The sequence below is a fragment of the Xenopus laevis genome, chromosome 6S (assembly GCF_017654675.1).
Source record: "Xenopus laevis strain J_2021 chromosome 6S, Xenopus_laevis_v10.1, whole genome shotgun sequence".
NCBI classification, from domain to species: Eukaryota; Metazoa; Chordata; class Amphibia; order Anura; family Pipidae; genus Xenopus; species Xenopus laevis.
This window is the reverse complement of record NC_054382.1, coordinates 33,429,228-33,449,643: the sequence shown is the minus strand read 5'-3', so window position 1 is coordinate 33,449,643 and position 20,416 is coordinate 33,429,228. Positions and strand designations below refer to the sequence as shown.

General features: G+C 39.7%; 1 protein-coding gene across 1 annotated transcript in view; it reads right to left on the bottom strand.

Moving 5' to 3' along the window:
- pals2.S (protein associated with LIN7 2, MAGUK family member S homeolog) overlaps positions 1-19,787 on the bottom strand; it is a gene marked incomplete at its 5' end in the record, with an annotated part of 39,569 nt that extends 19,782 nt beyond the window's left edge. The window contains 2 exon segments of the mRNA NM_001091314.1: positions 111-229; positions 19,713-19,787. Of these exon segments, the coding sequence (NP_001084783.1) occupies positions 111-227 (117 nt within the window).
- Between the last annotated feature and the right edge of the window lie 629 nt (positions 19,788-20,416).

The following is a 20,416-nucleotide window of genomic DNA, read 5'->3' as shown; positions in this document are numbered from 1 at the left end:
CAGCGCAATAATAGTGACTATGGGACCTTACAGCAGCCCTCTGGCATATGTCAAAACCCACAGATTGCCAGCCCGGGCCTGCATGAGACCCAGCATATGTCTATGAATACCTTTGCAAGTGATCTTACTATTGGGTTTTCCATTATTCCTTTAAGGAAAATAATATCAATTTCTTCAGCACCAGTTGAAGTTGGCAGGTCCGTCAGGTTGTCCAAAACTTGCTGCATTGCTGTAACAAAAAACAGGTATAACAATAAATATTGGGTTTAAAGACTTATTATGTTTAGCTTCAACAGAAATTATTTTCGGTCAGTATCTGTTGGGCATTGCCCTTTACTATAAGGATATCTTCCAGCTTTCTCATTGGCTAAGGAAACAAGGTGCCTCACTGGAGGGCGAAGCCCTCTGACTGAAACCAATGCCCAGGTCAGGAGACACTTATCCCAAGAAATGCTACCATGCAGGGAGGTGCCAGCCTTTTAATACAATGACCCGAAGTAGTTAGGGACCATCCATATGGGGTGACGTGGTATGGTGGCTTACCAATTTTATGATCTTAACTTTGTAACGCACTTGCATACATACTATATTACTTACTGTATGAGAATTTTATGTATGCTTGTATTTATATATTTTTACTTAGCACTGGAATGCTCCCACAAACCCCCCCCCCCCTTTTTGCAATCTATGAGGATACAATGTTTTCGGAAGGACAAATAATTGTAGTTTGCGTCTATGATCTGACTATTCGCTCATCTTAAATTGGCCATACACTGGCAGATTGAAGCTGCAGATATTCCTTTAGAACAATTCGGCAGTTTATCTGCCCGTGTGTGGGGGCTTCCGATGGGACTCACCCGATCGATATTCGGCCAAAAATCGGGCAGATACCGATCGGGCAAGTTTGATTTTTCCTTCGATCCAGAACCGCATGTGCTAGTTGAGGCAATACTCTGACCCGCCGGCGCCCATTCATATCATGGTAATCCGATCGTTCGGCCCCAGGGCTCAAAGTTTGGATTAACCCAATATTGCCCCTCCGTTGGTAGGCATATCAGGTTAAGATCCGCTTGTTTGGCGACATTGCCAAACGAGCAGATCTAATAGCATATGGCCACCTGAAATCTAGAATTGATTTTGGGAGGTGGATTTAGAATGACACAGGGCAAGATAATGCATAAGCAAAATAATAAAGCAATAAAACAGATTAGCTGGGTGACAAAACATGGAGGAACATAAACACTCATGTTTGTAAATTAAACACCCCATCTAGCAAAACTTCATCAAAGAAAAGTATAAATAGAAGACAATGTATTTAGGAGAGAACTTAATTATAGTGTTCAACAAGGAAAACAGACATGATAATTATTTTTAATCAGTGCTGCTTCGTGTGTGCCTGTTTTGGGTAATAAACACTCTCAACAGTTAGGGCAGCAAATAAGGCAGTTCTTAAAATTGCTTATTAATGCAATAGAATAAAAAACAATTAGGACACAATCATTATTTTAAAGGAGAACTGACTCAGCCTCTGTTTTTACATGTTGGGCCTCTTGCTTAGAGAACCTTGCTAAGCATAGTGCCGCCATCTTCTTCCACTCCTTTGGTTGTTGTCTTTTCGGTTGGACTGTCAAAAGTGGGTGTTTGGGAAAAGAAAGAAGATGGTGGCACCATGCTTTGCAAGCCGTACACCAAGATGGAGTTACTTTTTTCTTTAAGCAAAGGAGCGCCAGACTGAGATAACAGGTCAGCAACTAAAATCGCAAATAAATTATTAATTCATAGTTAGAAAATGAAGAGCCACTGCATTCAATATCAGTATTGCCAAGTTCTAGCACTTGGACTTGGCCAGCTGCAAAGTCCTATATTATTAACATTGGAGACGAACATCACTGGCGATGTTGCCCATAGTGACCAATCAGTAATTCGATTTGAACAGCCACCAACAAGTTAGAAAACAAAAGCAAAGATCTGATTTGTTGCCATGGGCAATATCGCAGGTGAAGTTTGTCTCCAATGTAAATAAATAAAGCCAAAGTGTGAACTACAGAGTGCCCTGTGTGTCCCAGCCCTTAAAAGTTTAGGGAACACGCTCAGATTAGAGGAGATTAATCGTCCGGTGACAAAACTGCTCTTCTTCAGGGCAACTAATCTCCCCAAACTGCCTTTCGTTGGCTAGAATGTAAATCGCCGGCAGGATGGCACTTGGAGCGCTTCGTTTTCCGAACTTGCCCGAACTTGCCTCACGAGGAAACTTTGGGCGCCTTCGGAAAACAAATCGCTCCGAGTGCCATCCTGCCTGTTCGGGGAGATTAGTCGCTTACGTGTACCCTGACCCAAAGGCATACTATCATAACCAAGTTTCCTTTTTTTTTAAATAATATATCTATTTCATTTGTATGCACTTTGCCGAGTTAAGCTTTCTTATCTCAGTCACTCTATTTAATCCTGTTAATGGCTCACAATCTTGCAGCCATGCAAACTGTGGGTTACAGACACTGTCAACTTAAAGCTCTTTCATAAAGATAACTAGAATCTCTGGCATAAAGTCCAGCGGAACTGCTGCTTAGTAAGTGCAAAGGTTGTGAGGAAAGTGTTTGATACACTATGGGGCCTGCTTATGCTGTGTAAACCGAAATTTGCAGGAAAAACTGTGTAAAAACTGTTGTAAAATAAATGCTTAACTTATCAATGTGCGATATTTTACGCCATGTGATCAACCAGATTTTCCACCGTTATTTTACACTGCTTCAGACCTTTGTAAGTAATTTCCAGTGGAAGTTGCTCATATAAAAAGCACCTAAAAAAATGATGCCATTTTAATGCTGTTGTTTTTACATGGTGATGCCTGGGGAATTATTCAGCAGTTTTTACACCACATAATAAATCTGCCCCTCAATCTTGTGCCTATAGTTCTTAAGTGAAGTTGCCATACGAGCCAATCTTTCCCTGAGATTGTTTGGCCCTTCTCATCGAAGGGGATACGAAAGTTGGACTGAGGACCGCATTGATGAGCTGATGCAGTCCTCGATCCAATAGAAAAATCAAGCCTTCCCGATCGAGATAAGGATGATTTTTGGGCAGATATTGATCGGGAGGTCCTTCGAAGGCTCTCATACACAGGCAGATAAGATGCCGAATCGGTCTAACTTGTTCTTACAACTATGGCTGAATGGCTGGAATGAAATGTCTTACAACCACTGCTTTAAGCAATCAACAATGTGACAATAACATTAATAATAATAATCTTGCTTTCCCTAAAAAGTCTCCACAGGAGTTTAAATTGTGCCAAGAGATGCATGCTGTAAAATCTCATGAGTAATTAATAAAACATTTCAAAATGTCAGACTGTTTCAATGTCAGTGATACATGACTTCAAAATACTATTACAATCCCTAAATGCACCGCATGAAAAAAATGCATTATCCTTATAAGAGCAGAATTTTAAATCCGCTAAAAAGCTTAAGCACGGCAGTCACCTGCTGTTTTTTTTTTTTTACACCTCCATTATAACAAGTGTTGCTTTGCTATAATCAAAATACTTACAGCAATAGTCTGCCATGTGCAAATGTACAAATAAAAGCAGTTGTGGGAAGAGAAATAATAGCCAAGATAACAATGTAAAATGAAATGAATTATATGATCAAAGACTAAAAGCAGCCTCATAATCTAACCTGACTGTAACATGGACTCATTTCAAATACGACATTTATAAAAAAATTAATTAGGTGAAATATTAATATAAAAGAGAGAAATGTGGAAAGGAATGATGTATGTCTATAAAATATAATAACACATGCACATACGTGCAGTCTGAAAAAAAATGGCAATTGTTCTGGTACATCTGCCGTGTAAGAGGATCCAGGAGGGCTTCGGCTTAATCATTGCACAGAAAGCAGATTTAATCCACCCTTGTCATTTATAATGTAATCCGTATAAGGAAGATCATAAGAGCTTAAATCTACTAAATGTGCCGCAATGATTAATAAAATCCACTTGGTTACAGCAATGTCATCAGAAATGAAATACAAAGGACGTAAATGGAAACATGTATAATTAGTATATTATATTAGGGGGGTTGTTTATCAAAATCCGAAAATATCTCTTCTGAAATCTACACTGACCAAATCTGCGCATTCTTTCCCCTTATTTATCAATACATTTTCACGAAAATTTCTTGTTCGGGAAAAAACTATAAAGTTGTGAAAAATTATAAATACTGCTACTTTTTCGTATTTGATACCGAAAACCTTGAAATCTTCGGATTATTGCACGAGACCCAGCACAGATCAGGATATCTTCGGTTCTTGACTTCTACATGAACTTGGCAGGTCTGAGTTGGAATACTTTTTTATTCTGACTTTTTACACCCTTGGCGTTTAATAAATCCTGAAAAATTAAAAAAAAATTCCACGAAAAAATGGTGTTTTACCCCTTTAAAAGGTCAATGAGATAAATTCGGACTCTGATAACTAACCCCCTAAGTGTCTATAATGTTGAATGTAAACCATGGCAGAGTTACCTATAAATAGTATATAACAGTACAGGTATAGGATCTATTATCAAGAATAATTAGGACCAGGGGGTTTCCTGGATAAGGGACCTTTCCATAATTTGGACCATCATACCTTTAGTCTGCTAAAAGCATTAACCTTTTAAATGCCACAGATCGTAGAATCTACGTTCTGTGGCAAAGGTACTTGAAATGCAACAGAACGTAGATTCTACGTTCTGCAGCATTTCCTGTTTCAGGAGCGGAGGAGGGGCTGTTAGAGCCGCTCGCTCCGTTCCTGCTCGATCCCCTGCCCCTAGGCAACGAGCAGAGCAGGGGATCGAGTGGCCCCTGGGGCGCGATCGCCCAGGGGCCCAAAAACAGCAGCAGGCACGTGTTACTTACGTGTCCTGCTGCTGCAGCCTGCACCGGATCGTCGATCTCCGCCCCCACAGCACACAGACAGGAACCACGAGGCAGATGTCTTCCAGGGGCTCTTCCTGATCGCCTGCAACAGTCTCCAGCGATTTTTTCAGGTTAGTGCAACAATTACACACACAAACACACCAACACACACTTATTACAGTAATACACACTTAGATTCACACTTACACATACATTTTTGGGGATTGGGGGGGTCACTTACACTCACTGCACTTACACACATGTGCACACGCACACACGCGCACATAACATGTAATTTACCATTTGTACACACGCACACGCACATACATGGCATTGTGGCCTTTTTTTTTTTTCTTATCGCATCGTTTCTTTTTTTGGCTGAAAAAAATGTTTTATTGCCATTACGCATAGCGTATTCGCTAACCGTACTGTGCAATACCTTTTGTATGTTATTTCGGTGATTATATTGCAATTTTGGGTATTTTGGTGCATTTTTAGCCATTTTATTGAATTTTTAGCCATTTTATTGCATTTTCAGCTCTGCGTATGTTGTGTTCACTTTTTTCTAGCCGTATAACCTGTTTGGCCCATCTAAAATATTCAAACTGTGATTCTGACAGCTGATAACACTAGTCTGGAAAAAAAACATTGATTTTTGTGGTTTTATTGGATTTTTTTGCATTTCACCCTTTACTGCCTTATTTTGTTTTGCCTTGTAAATTTTATCTACTATATATCCATTTGGGGGTCTCTGTGCGCCACATAGTTTGGTATATCTATGCATTTTGGGCATCAAAGTGTTCAGTAGACCTCTGGCGTTCATATTTAGGATGTTTTATGCTGATACGTTACGAAATGTGGGGCATATAATGGGGTAAAATTCAAGCTTTCTGACAATTTTCAGAAATTTGATAAAAACCGTTATGTTCAGCATTGCTTTGCAGTTTGGCAGTTTGCAGTAGAAACACTTATTTACCCATATTGGATTCGTCAGAATGTGTACTTTCTGAAAATATATGGTTTTCTGGGGTCTCTGTACTGTTAGGGGGGTCTAATGTCGCATAATACACACACCAGGTGCTTATATTGCAGCAGCCAGCGCGTCAGCTGTGAAAATGTATATACACTATTGTCATTTGGGGGTCTCTGTGCGCCACATAGTTTGGTATATCTATGCATATTGGGCATCAAAGTGTTCAGTAGACCTCTGGCGTTCATATTTAGGATGTTTTATGCTGATACGTTACGAAATGTGGGGCATATAATGGGGTAAAATTCAATCTTTCTGACAATTTTCAGAAATTTGATAAAAACCGTTATGTTCAGCATTGCTTTGCAGTTTGGCAGTTTGCAGTAGAAACACATATTTACCCATATTGGATTCGTCAGAATGTGTACTTTCTGAAAATATATGGTTTTCTGGGGTCTCTGTACTGTTAGGTGGTCTAATGTCGCATATTACACACACCAGGTGCTTATATTGCAGCAGCCAGCGCGTCAGCCGTGAAAATGTATATACACTATTGTCATTTGGTGGTCTCTGTGCGCCGCATAGTTTGGTATATCTATGCATATTGGGCATCAAAGTGTTCAGTAGACCTCTGGCGTTCATATTTAGGATGTTTTATGCTGAAACGTTACGAAATGTGGGGCATATAATGGGGTAAAAGTCAATCTTTCTGACGATTTTCAAAAATTTGATAAAAACCGTTATGTTCAGCATTGCTTTGCAGTTTGGCAGTTTGCAGTAGAAACACACATTTACCCATATTGGATTCGTCAGAATGTGTACTTTCTGAAAATATATGGTTTTCTGGGGTCTCTGTACTGTTAGGGGGGTCTAATGTCGCATAATACACACACCAGGTGCTTATATTGCAGCAGCCAGCGCGTCAGCCGTGAAAATGTATATACACTATTGTCATTTGGGGGTCTCTGTGCGCCACATAGTTTGGTATATCTATGCATATTGGGCATCAAAGTGTTCAGTAGACCCCTGGCGTTCATATTTAGGATGTTTTATGCTGATAAGTTACGAAATGTGGGGCATATAATGGGGTAAAATTCAAGCTTTGTGACGATTTTCAGAAATTTGATAAAAACGGTTACGTTCAGCATTGATTTGCAGTCTGGCAGTTTGCAGTAGAAACACTTATTTACCCATATTGGATTCGTCAGAATGTGTACTTTCTGAAAATATATGGTTTTCTGGGGTCTCTGTACTTTTAGGGGGGTCTAATGTCGCATAATACACACACCAGGTGCTCATATTGCAGCAGCCAGCGCGTCAGCCGTGAAAATGTATATACACTATTGTCATTTGGGGGTCTCTGTGCGCCACATAGTTTAGTATATCTATGCAAATTGGGCATCAAAGTGTTCAGTAGACCCCTGGCGTTCATATTTAGGATGTTTTATGCTGATACGTTACGAAATGTGTGGCATATAATGGGGTAAAATTCAAGCTTTCTGACAATTTTCAGAAATTTGATAAAAACCGTTACGTTCAGCATTGCTTTGCAGTTTGGCAGTTTGCAGTAGAAACACTTATTTACCCATATTGGATTCGTCAGAATGTGTACTTTCTGAAAATATATGGTTTTCTGGGGTCTCTGTACTGTTAGGGGGGTCTAATGTCGCATAATACACACACCAGGTGCTTATATTGCAGCTGCCAGTGCGTCAGCCGTGAAAATGTATATACACTATTGTCATTTGGGGGTCTCTGTGCGCCACATAGTTTGGTATATCTATGCATACTGGGCATCAAAGTGTTCAGTAGACCCCTGGCGTTCATATTTGGGATGTTTTATGCTGATAAGTTACGAAATGTGGGGCATATAATGGGGTAAAATTCAAGCTTTGTGACGATTTTCAGAAATTTGATAAAAACCGTTACGTTCAGCATTGCTTTGCAGTTTGGCAGTTTGCAGTAGGAACACATATTTACCCATATTGGATTCATCAGAATGTGTACTTTCTGAAAATATATGGTTTTCTGGGGTCTCTGTACTGTTAGGGGGGTCTAATGTCGCATATTACACACACCAGGTGCTCATATTGCAGCAGCCAGCGCGCGTCAGCCGTGAAAATGTATATACACTATTGTCATTTGGTGGTCTCTGTGCGCCACATAGTTTGGTATATCTATGCATATTGGGCATCAAAGTGTTTAGTAGACCCCTGGCGTTCATATTTAGGATGTTTTATGCTGATAAGTTACGAAATGTGGGGCATATAATGGGGTAAAATTCAAGCTTTGTGACGATTTTCAGAAATTTGATAAAAACCGTTATGTTCAGCATTGCTTTTCAGTTTGGCAGTTTGCAGTAGAAACACTTATTTACCCATATTGGATTCGTCAGAATCTGTACTTTCTGAAAATATATGGTTTTCTGGGGTCTCTGTACTGTTAGGTGGTCTAATGTCGCATAATACACACACCGAGTGGTTATATTGCAGCAGCCAGCGCGTCAGCCGTGAAAATGTCTATACATATTGTCATTTGGGGGTCTCTGTGCGCCACATAGTTTGGTATATCTATGCATATTGGGCATCAAACTGTTTAGTAGACCCCTATGTTTATATTTAGGATGCTTTATGCTGGTAATGATACATGGACAATACGATGCTGGAAAGTTGAAGCTTTGAGGCAATTTCCAGATATTTCACCAAAACCGCCAAATTTGGCAAAGCCTTGCGACTCAGTAGTTTGGAGCAGAAAGGCATGGGTACCCATTTTAGATTCCGTAGAATGTGTACTTTCCAAAAATATATGGGTTTGGGGGGTAAACATATATTTCTGTGTTTTTACCCCGCAAAAATGCAGTCAATGTGTTGATTTTTCATTAGCTGAAGTTACCCACGGGACTGTTTGTATGCGCTAACTTCATTTTGGGGCCTCTAAATGCCAGATACTTTGGTAAACTTATGAACAATGGCCACCAAAATGTTCAGAGGAACCCTGGCAATCATATTTAGGGTGCTTTTTCTTAGTACGTAATGACACATGGGTGATATGGTGCTGGGAAGTTGAAGCTTTGAGGCAATTTTCAGATATTTCACCAAAACCGGCAACTTTGGGAAAGCCTTGCGACTCGGTAGTTTGGAGCAATAAGGCATGGGTACCCATTTTAGATTCTGTAGAATGTGTACTTTCCAAAAATGTATGGGTTTGGGGGGTAAACATATATTTCTGTGTTTTTACCCCACAAAAATGCAGTCAATGTGTTGATCTTTCATTAGCTGAAGTTACCCACAGGACTATTTGTATGCGCTAACTTCATTTTGGGGCCTCTAAATGCCAGATACTTTGGTAAACCTATGAACAATGGCCACCAAACTGTTCGGAGGAACCCTGGCAATCATATTTAGGGTGCTTTTTCTTGGTGCATAACGATACATGGGTGATATGGTGCTGAGAAGTTGAAGCTTTGAGGCAATTTTCAGATATTTCACCAAAACCGACAAATGTGGGAAAGCCTTGCGACTCAGTAGTTTGGAGCAGAAAGGCATGGGTACCCATTTTAGATTCTGTAGAATGTGTACTTTCCAAAAATGTATGGGTTTGGGGGGTAAACATATATTTCTGTGTTTTTACCCCACAAAAATGCAGTCAATGTGTTGATTTTTCATTAGCTGAAGTTACCCACGGGACTGTTTGTATGCGCTAACTTCATTTTGGGGCCTCTAAATGCCAGATACTTTGGTAAACTTATGAACAATGGCCACCAAAATGTTCAGAGGAACCCTGGCAATCATATTTAGGGTGCTTTTTCTTAGTACGTAATGACACATGGGTGATATGGTGCTGGGAAGTTGAAGCTTTGAGGCAATTTTCAGATATTTCACCAAAACCGACAACTTTGGGAAAGCCTTGCGACTCAGTAGTTTGGAGCAGAAAGGCATGGGTACCCATTTTAGATTCAGTAGAATGTGTACTTTCCAAAAATATATGGGTTTGGGGGTAAACATATATTTCTGTGTTTTTACCCCACAAAAATGCAGTCAATGTGTTGATTTTTCATTAGATGAAGTTACCCACGGGACTGTTTGTATGCGCTAACTTCATTTTGGGGCCTCTAAATGCCAGATACTTTGGTAAACTTATGAACAATGGCCATCAAAATGTTCAGAGGAACCCTGGCAATCATATTTAGGGTGCTTTTTCTTAGTACGTAATGACACATGGGTGATATGGTGCTGGGAAGTTGAAGCTTTGAGGCAATTTTCAGATATTTCACCAAAACCGACAACTTTGGGAAAGCCTTGCGACTCAGTAGTTTGGAGCAGAAAGGCATGGGTACCCATTTTAGATTCAGTAGAATGTGTACTTTCCAAAAATATATGGGTTTGGGGGGTAAACATATATTTCTGTGTTTTTACCCCACAAAAATGCAGTCAATGTGTTGATTTTTCATTAGATGAAGTTACCCACAGGACTATTTGTATGCGCTAACTTCATTTTGAGGCCTCTAAATGCCAGATACTTTGGTAAACCTATGAACAATGGCCACCAAATTGTTTGGAGGAACCCTGGCAATCATATTTAGGGTGCTTTTTCTTAGTACGTAATGACACATGGGTGATATGGTGCTGGGAAGTTGAAGCTTTGAGGCAATTTTCAGATATTTCACCAAAACCGACAACTTTGGGAAAGCCTTGCGACTCAGTAGTTTGGAGCAGAAAGGCATGGGTACCCATTTTAGATTCGGTAGAATGTGTACTTTCCAAAAATATATGGGTTTTGGGGGGTAAACATATATTTCTGTGTTTTTACCCCACAAAAATGCAGTCAATGTGTTGATCTTTCATTAGCTGAAGTTACCCACGGGACTGTTTGTATGCGCTAACTTCATTTTGGGGCCTCTAAATGCCAGATACTTTGGTAAACTTATGAACAATGACCACCAAAATGTTCAGAGGAACCCTGGCAATCATATTTAGGGTGCTTTTTCTTAGTACGTAATGATACATGGGCTATATGGTGCTGGGAAGTTGAAGGTTTGAGGCAATTTTCAGATATTTCACCAAAACCGACAATTTTGGGAAAGCCTTGCGACTCAGTAGTTTGGAGCAGAAAGGCATGGGTACCCATTTTAGATTCAGTAGAATGTGTACTTTCCAAAAATATATGGGTTTGGGGGGTAAACATATATTTCTGTGTTTTTACCCCACAAAAAATGCAGTCAATGTGTTGATTTCTCAGTAGCTGAAGTAAAGTCCTGATCAATTTGGATGTGCTAACTTCATATTGGTGTCTCTAAATGCCAGATACTTTGGTAAACCTATGCATAATGGGTATCAAACTGTTCAGTGGACCCCTGGCAATCATATTTCAGGTGCTTTTTCTTGGTACCTAATATAGTTTGGGATATGCGGAGCAGCAAAATAAAACCTTTGAAATGATTTTTCAGAATTTTGAATTTTTTTTTGAAAAACCGCTATTTTCAGACAAGCTTTTATGTTTGGTAGTTGGGAGTAGAGAGACATAGTTACCCATTTTGTAATCGGCAGAATGTGTACTTTTCAAAATGTATGGTTTTCTGGGGTAAACCTACGGTTTCAGGATTTTTTGCCTTGGAATCTAAAGCATGCCGTTTTCTGCCTTAGTGCTTTCAAAATTCGGTAATATACTGCCGGGAGTTTTTGCTGTACAGAAGTCCTAAATCTCCCTAAAACTATACATATCTGGTATTGGCACGTTCGAGAGACATAAGGCTTTCCAAATCAGTTGGATTTTCATCCCTAAAATGAAATATTTTTCTGGTATAAATTGATATACGATGAAAAATGGTAATTTTTCATTTTTTTTTGGTATTTAGCACTATAAATTTTTTTGCACAGGTGGAAATACATGAAAACTCCGGCAGATTTAGAAAGCTCAGTTTCTACCGAAAAAAACAATGTATAGTTTTCCTAGGTAAACTATAGGTTTCCCCTCAGAAAATGCCCCTAAACTGAGAGAGCACAAAATGTTTCAAAAACGGCTGGCATTTCGCGTAACCAAAATGTGAAATTCTGCTGGCACTTAAAGGGTTAAAGCAAAAAATAAAACAGGATTGTTTTGCCTCCAATAAGCAGTCATGCAGCTTAGTTACCATCAAGTAAAAAAGGTCTGTTTTATTATTACACAGAAAAAGGAAATATTTTTTAAAAAAATTTGAATTATTTGCTTATTATAGAGTCTATGGGGCAAATTCACTAAGCGCCGAAGCGCCGAACGCTAGCGTTAAAACGCTGGCGTGTTTTCTACATTATGGGTGATAGGCTGAAAAAGATTGAAAATTTTTTTGGGGCTCCCCTCCTTCTCCCCTACATTTCCTGACTCATGGCAACTTACCTAGACAGTGGGCACATGTGTAGGGCAAAATAAAATTTTTATTTGATGTTTTGAAGGTTTTCTAGCCATTTGTAGTGCTGATACGTATTCCTCCATTGAAATTTGAATTTGGCGCCGTATGCAAATTAGCCTTCGCTAGCGTAACTTCGCTTCACTTAGCGAATCAACGCTAGCGCAACTTCGCAACCTTACGCTACCCCTGTGCGCAACTTCTGATTTTAGTGAATTTGCGGAGCGCTGGCGAAACTACGCCTGGCGAAGTGCAGCGAAGTTGCGCCTGGCGCAACTACGAATGTTAGTGAATTTGCCCCTATGTGAGGTGGCCTTTCAGTCATTTGGCACCTTCTGGATAACAGGTTTCCAATTTAGAGATTCCATACTTGTAATAAGTAGAGTGGTCTAGAAACCAGGAGTCAGATTTATAAACTAATGCAAAATTAAAAATGGAAGTATTTTTAGACTAGAACAGTTTTAGTTGCAATAAAAACCATGGCTTTATCTGCAAAATACTACAATTTTAATAAAAAAAGTTTTACCTAAAATGAATCTCCAATCAAAATAACTGGTACTCCAACACCCTCTAGCACACATAATTGCAACTGCACATACATCCTCAATTTTGTTGCTTTTTTTTATGAAAGTGCCTTTATAGAAAGTGCCTAAGCATCTCCCGACTTTTATTCTTCAACCTAATCCCATAAGGGGCCAAATACATTTATGCCCAACATAAACTAAACTTCAAACTACCCATTATTTTAGTACAATTTAAAAATCTACTTTGTTTAGACATTTACCCCCAAATGTAATAAAAGGCACCAAGTTTGCCCAGGAGCAGTAACCCACAGCAACCAATAAGTTTGTTTTTAAGCAGATGACCAGTAAGTGCTACCTGCTGATTGGTTACTAAGGGTTTCTGCCCCTGGGCAAATTTAGTGCCTTTTATTACATAACCCCCTTGCTTTCTAGAAGCCAAGTTTCAAGATGCAGCAGTGTTCAGTGCGACACCTGCTGTTAAAATTCTAGAATGAAGTACTACATCTTGCAGGTGTCACTTCAGAGCATGTACAGGTATGGGATCCATTATGCAGAAAGGTCTGAATTATGGAAAGGCCAATTCCCATAGACTCAATTTTATCAAAATAATCCAAATTTTTAAAATCCATTTGCTTTTTCTCTGTTATAAACAGAAGCTTGTACTTGATCCAAACTAAGATTTAATTAATCCTTATTAGTAACAGAACCAGCCCATTGTGCTTATTTAATGCTTTCATGATTTTCTAGTAGATTTAAGGTGTAAAGATCCAAATTACGGAAAGATCCATTATCCAAAAAGCCCCAGGTCCCGAGCTTTCTGGATAACAGGTCCCATATCTGTATACCAATAAGTTAGGTACAGTTTCTCTGACATCTACTTATACTAATCACAAACTTTTGAAAAAGAATGAATCATGCTTTATGATGGAATATATATGTCAGCTTCTGAAGGTTAAAGGGGTGGTTTACCTTGAAGTTAATGCAGATAAGGGTCTTGTGACAAAGAGGGGAAGGTTATCAGTACCCAGGTGGGATCACTCCTTCGTGACCCGCTAGTTCGTGAAATCCGTGAAGCAGTGCAAGATCGTGAAAAAGATTAGGAGGTTGTGTTCCACTGTGGAGTGCACGCACTATAACAGACTATGTGCCATCTTGGACCCTCTTGAAAAGGACATCTGCAGAGAAGTGAATTTGTGAAACAGGCTGAACACTGCTAAGCGTTCAAACCGGGCTGTGCCCTTGAGGCCCTTGAGACCATTCTAATGTATTTTTGGGGGGCTTCTACAGCTGGCAAGGAGGAGGGAGTGGGGGACGCCCCAATACATCCGCTACAAAATTTGCTCTCTACATTTAGCCATTCATTGATCTACCTGCGTATCCACTCAGTTAAGCACTCTGCATACCTCATTGCTTTACCTTGTTGGGAGAAAAAGTTCTTGGTCACAACCCCAATTGAAAGAACTTCTTTCATCTTGTTGAACTACAACTCACAACCTTTTTCTTTACTTATTGTCTTGTTCATTCCCCCTCCTATTCATATTCCAGTCTCTCATTTAAACAATTGCCTGGTTGCTAGGGTAAATAAGGAACAACAAGTAGTTAGCACAGCGATTGTCAGTATCTTGTGAAGGAAGTGCACGTTACTTCAATGGCCACTTTCCATTGGAATCACAATCTATCCATTTGAATCTACCCTAGCAGGTAGACGTTTTTTCAAACAGCACCACCAAATTTTTTCCTGTTTCTTAAAAGCATTTTAGTGTTTTAGGGCATCACAGCAATGTTTCAGGCCATGCAGCCTTTTATCAAGTTTGATAAAAGGCTGCAAGGCCTGAAACATTGCTGTGATGCCCTAAAGCACTAATAAAGGCTTTTAAGAAATAAGAAAAAATTTAAAAAAACCGTCTACCTGCTAGGGTAAATAAGACCAGATAGCTGCTGAAATACCAAAATCGAGAGCTGCTGGACAATTTAAAAACTTAAAATCGAGTTTGGATCATTCCCCAGCCAATAATATTGCTACTCTTTTGTACTTTCTCATTTCTATTTATACATCCCTGCTTTTCATATAAAGTTTAGCTTTTATTACTCATTGTGATTCTTGAGAACATCCGTGGGGCCACTGGCAAGCATTTATGGGGATGGGCACTGCTTCAGTTCTGAGCTGCAAGTGCCCAAAACCTTGCGTGTAAGGAAGTTTTTCAGCTTAGTGTCAATCAGTAACTCCCAACCATTGCAGGCTACAGTACACTGGGGACTTTTACTTCATAAAGCATATACTAGCATATAAAGCATATAATACAAGAGAATTGTAACTGTAATTCCATACAACATAGCAAAGCTGGTGTTACAGGTGCAGTATAATGCCTTCTTTAATAAAAGTTCAACACATAATGTTTGTGTTGAACATACTTTCTGCCTGTTATTTTAATTATGAAATAGGTATGCTTGCACTAAACAGGGCACTAACTAAAATTGATAAGTAAACTAACATTCTACTTCCTGTTCATTCAAGTACAATCAAAACAAATTACCAGCCTGCTGAGAAGCCCTCTGTAAAAACAAACTGCTTCCTTCCCACAGCTGCTGCCTTTGTGAGGCTGTCAGATAAGGAGTAGTTTCTCAGTGGACTTCTCATTCATTTTGATTGTGCTCAGTGTAGCCATATCTTGCCTGTTGGAGAAGCAGCACATTCTTTCCACCAGGCACTACTAAACAAAGCGCTAGCCTAATAGGTTTCTTAGATATTATAAATTGGCGAGAGGCCTGTCATGGTTAGCTCAGTGCAGATACGATACAGAAATTGTAATGAAATATATTTTCAGTGCTTACTCTGCAAGAGAGAACAGAATTAACATGACTGGGCCTTCAGTAATGCCCAAAGGCTGCAAACCTCTGCCTCGCCTACATATTCTTTTTAGACAGGGGATGTAAAAGCTTGCCCCAAAACTTCAAAGAACATAATATATTTTATCTAAATAGCTTTTATTACCAGAACCTTCGTTTAAGGGATTACATTAAAATATCAACATATTGAGAGAGCAGTTACTTCCCTTTAAAGCTTTAAATCACAGCTGGAGAAAGGTTGATAAAAGGAAGGAAGATTTTGTCAGGGTATAATTTATTGCTTGTTACACCACGTCTAGAATAAAGGGCTAAATGTGGGCACACTGCTACCAGTAGGTAGGTAGTTGCATTTCCTAATGCATGCTGATGCAAGGCAAGGCTGTGAGAAGCTGCCGATGCCATATATAATGTCAGCCTAGATTTACAGGCACAGATATATGCAAGGTCAATATAAGCAAGAAGAAACGACTAGAAGAAAAGTATTTCTATAAATATAGCAAGGCTTTCTTCACTGAAAGGCCATGCAGATTATGATGTTTTGTACCAGTACCAGTAGAAATTAGTGATTTGTTGGTGAGTTTTTAAAAAAAATTTAAAATAGGTATACTAGACATAATCCAATGATCTACTACTAAAGTTATGGGGTGCTTTCCCTTCTGCATGGCCCTATAGCATGGGATCCCGTACTCCTCTTTCTCTTTGTATTTGATGGTAACTATGCTGCATGAACCCATATCAGTGGCAAAACAATCCTGGTGGGTTTATTTATTAGCTGACTTAAAGGGGTTGTTCACCTTCAAACACTTTTTTTCAGTTGTTTTCAGATTGTTCTGAATGTTTTGCATTTTCTATTTGTGAATGCTTTTCTAATATTGAAGTGTAAAGTTTCATTTTTCGTCTTCGGAAGCAGCTCTGTGAGAGGGGGGGGGGAGTTCGCAGAAGCCATTCATGGACGAGCATTCTGGGGCAAAGCCCTCTAACAATAATATAGGTGACCTCCTTACAACTTGCAAGTATCATAAAGTTCCAGTAGGATAGGAGGGTGACATCCTCACGTGTACCTTACTTCATAAGTCACATTTTAAAGATGTTGTTCACCTTTCAAACACTTTTTTTAATTGCGTTGTTTTCAGATTGTTCACCATAAAGAAAAATGTTTTTATAGTTGTTTCCATCTTTTATTTTTTACTGTTCTCCCAAAATTGAAGTTTAACGTTCATGTCTAGGGATGGGCGAATTTTTTAACTGAAAAAATGACGCCCATAGAATTGTATGGCGTTGTGCGTCAAAAATGGCATTTATTCATACTTTTTGAAGAAACGGGTAACTGTGATGGGTATATTAGGGGTTTCTGAGTTACGTGGGCGTCTTTATCAATTTTTGGTTTGGAAGCCAGAGCTCCACTTTATAAGCAGTGTTTCCATCAAAGTGAAACATTTTAAGATAGCCGTCATCAATTACATGAATTAAATCTTTATCAGATTAAGATGCCCGATTGCCAACCTAGTATATGCTGTTTCCACATTTTCTAAACTTTAACTAAACTAACTGGCAGAAGCCATTACAATGTTCCATAGTATTTTCAGTGAGAAAGGGGAAGCAATTATAAGTTGAGTATTTAAATGCTGAGAAAAGCTATTGGGCTAATAGTACCATATCTATATTCCAACCAAGTGGTCCATATCTGCAGACATTTTTGACGAGAATCTAATAGAACACTGGGAATCTTCTTTTGGGCCATAGTCCAATCAACTTTATGTTTGGTAACTTTGATGGAGATTTGCTTTGGTTTTCCATGCCCTTGCTAAAATCTGCTTTGCAGCTGTCATTATCCCCATAAATAGTTGAAACTGTGCAATAGTTAATGAATCTTGTTCTTTACATAGTAATGGAACAACCCAAAAACAGTTAAGGGGGCCTGGACAGACATAGGACATTGTATTGAATATGTACTTTAACTCCAGCACCTTTACTACAATATGTAAAACTGTATTTCTCAAGCATTTTTGTTAAATCATTTTTAAAAAGTATATTTTGTCAGAAAGTATTTGATATGGAACAATAGCAAACATAAAAACTGGGGGTTTCCAGAGAATAGGTCTCTGCGTAATTTGTCTCTTCATACCCAAATGTGGGTGCAGGGTCAATGCATTATGTACAGTTCAAAAGGACCTGCACTACAAATATTGGTATTTATTCCTCAAACTTGTGCATCCAACACATCCACGTTGGATGCACAAGTTTAGGAATAAACACCAATATTTCGTGTGGGTCCTTTTGAACTATATATATTATATTTGTTTCCTAACACTATTTAGAGTCCATGATAATTGCTGAAAGGTTGTAAAAAGTAGGGATGCACTGAATCCACTATCTTGGATTCGGCTTAACCCCTGAATCCTTCATTAAAGATTCAGCCGAATACCGAACAGAATCCTAATTTGTATATGCAAATTAGTGGTGGGAAAACATTTTTTACTTCCTTGTTTTTTTTTTTTTTTTTAAAAAAGTCACACAATTTTCCCTCCCCGCCCCTAATTTGCATATGCAAATTAGGATTCAGTTCAACCGGGCAGAAAGATTCGGCCGTATCCTGCTGAAAAAGGCCGAATCCTGGCGCCTTTACCCTGGCAGAATCCCGAACCGAATCTTGGATTTGGTGCATCCCCAGTAAAAAGTACAGTTATGGGCCCAATACGCTGTCTGAGAATAAACCACTTTCTGGAGAGTGAGGGCTTGAACCAAATGTTCGTTACAAATGCAAATTATAAAACAGATAAAAAAAAAACGCACAAGAATGTATGACAATGCCTATTACTGTATTGTTGTTGCAGTAATTCCATTTCCTACACCCCTCTTAAAGGCCAAGTAAAGTCTAAAATAGAATAAGGCTAGAAATGCTGTACTTTGTATACTAAACATAAACTTACTGCACCACAAGCCTAATCAAACAAATAATTTATGCTTTCAAAGTTGGCTACAGGGCGTCACCATCTTGTAACTTTGTTAAACATCATTGCAAGACTAAGACTGTGCACATGCTCAGTGTGGTCTGGGCTGCTTAGGGATCGTCATAAACAAAGCTGCTTGAGTTCTGCATGGCTGGGAAGTAAGGCAGGGGATCCCCCTGCTGTTCATAAGTATGATTGTTTCCCTGCTCAGCAGTTAGGGACCATCTGACAATTCCTATCCACAGCAGTAAATGAAGGGAGAATTTCACTGCATACAGTCAGGTTTCTTATAAAAACGGTACACATTTTTTAATTAAAGCATATTGGAGATAGATTTCTTTTTCATTAAAGAAAGTAAAAATGCTATTTTATTGGTTTGCCTTTACATGCCCTTTAAGTGTTTCTAATGGAAGCACTTCTCATGGGGGCCTTATACGCTTGATACAGAGCCAGTTTAATTAAGGGAAAAAAAGGAATAGAATATTATTAATGTGCTTGAGGTTCATGTAAAATACAGTGACCCCACAGCAGCAGCAGCAGTAATAAGCAATGAAGGGCTTTGTGTTCCTCAAGCAGCAGATTGTGCCAATAGCAGACATAGGGGACACAGACATTGGTGCAGACATTACGTGTAGTTTATCTGTAGAGACACAGGAGGCAGGAGTACTTGTATGTCTGCTGCACTTGTACATAAGAGACAAGCTCAGTAATAGGACACACACATACACACAGCACATACACACGAGCAGTAGGAAATCATTACAGATCGAGTTGTCGCACAGACATATCCAGTAATACAGCAAGTACTGTGTCCGACCCCAGAGGGGGGATCCCTGATATAGAAGAAATATTTAACAACTTTGACAGAGACATTATTGCCCTCACATAAGCGGAAGTTGCTGCTCAGGTGCTGGAGGGCCGCTTCCTGGTGACTCGCTATATATATATAAATACTCGCTCCCTGCAAGGTGAAGGCTCCCATGTGACAAAAGGGGACACGGCAGCCTCTGACTGACACACACACAGGCCAGTGTCAGACATACTTGCTCCAGCCGCTAAACCTCATGCACATGTCTGCAGCTCCTCCTCCTCCCATTGGCACAAATCATAGTGTTCCCGGCCACTGACAGCAGCACTCGCTCACCTCTGTCTCTCCGGCCCCCAATCCTTCTCCAGCCGCTCCCCGGTAAGTGGCTGACACCTCCCAACCTGGCTCAAGTCCACTCAGCAGCGGCCCCTCTAATGTACAATGTACAGTCAGACTGTCAGTTCAGCGAGAGAGGGGAGGAAGCGACACATGTGAACTCTCACTGGATGCTAGACTAGAGCGGCTTTCAGCAGGTCGTTACGTCACAGGCATGTGACCAAAATGTGGGCGGGAGGGTGGACGTCACGTAGGGGAGTGTCTGCCCCCCTCTTGCAGCGCCACATGAAAGCTCAGCTGGGAAAAGATTTGGAAGGAGGGTTGCTGAGTTGGCGGGTGTGTAGTGGGCTTCGAGTGGAACTCTTCTTCATGGAACCGGGGGTGGCGAGGGTCGTACCAAGTGGCTGCAGGAGCCAACAGGAAGAAATAAAGACTTGAGGGAAACGCCGCAGTGTGATGCAGGATTGTCAGATCTAATTTTCAAAACCAGCCAAAGTCAGCCCAAAACTAGCCAAGAGGCACTTCAACAGTAGCCCAAAAATAGCACAAGATGTGCAGTGAAATAAAAAGTCTAAAAATGAAATGTATATATATATGTAAAAATGTTTTCACTGTATCTGTAATTTTTCCATGAAGCAGAATGGGATAGATTCACCCGTCACCAGGGAAGCAGGCCTGGATTGGCAATCTGTGATATAGAAAGT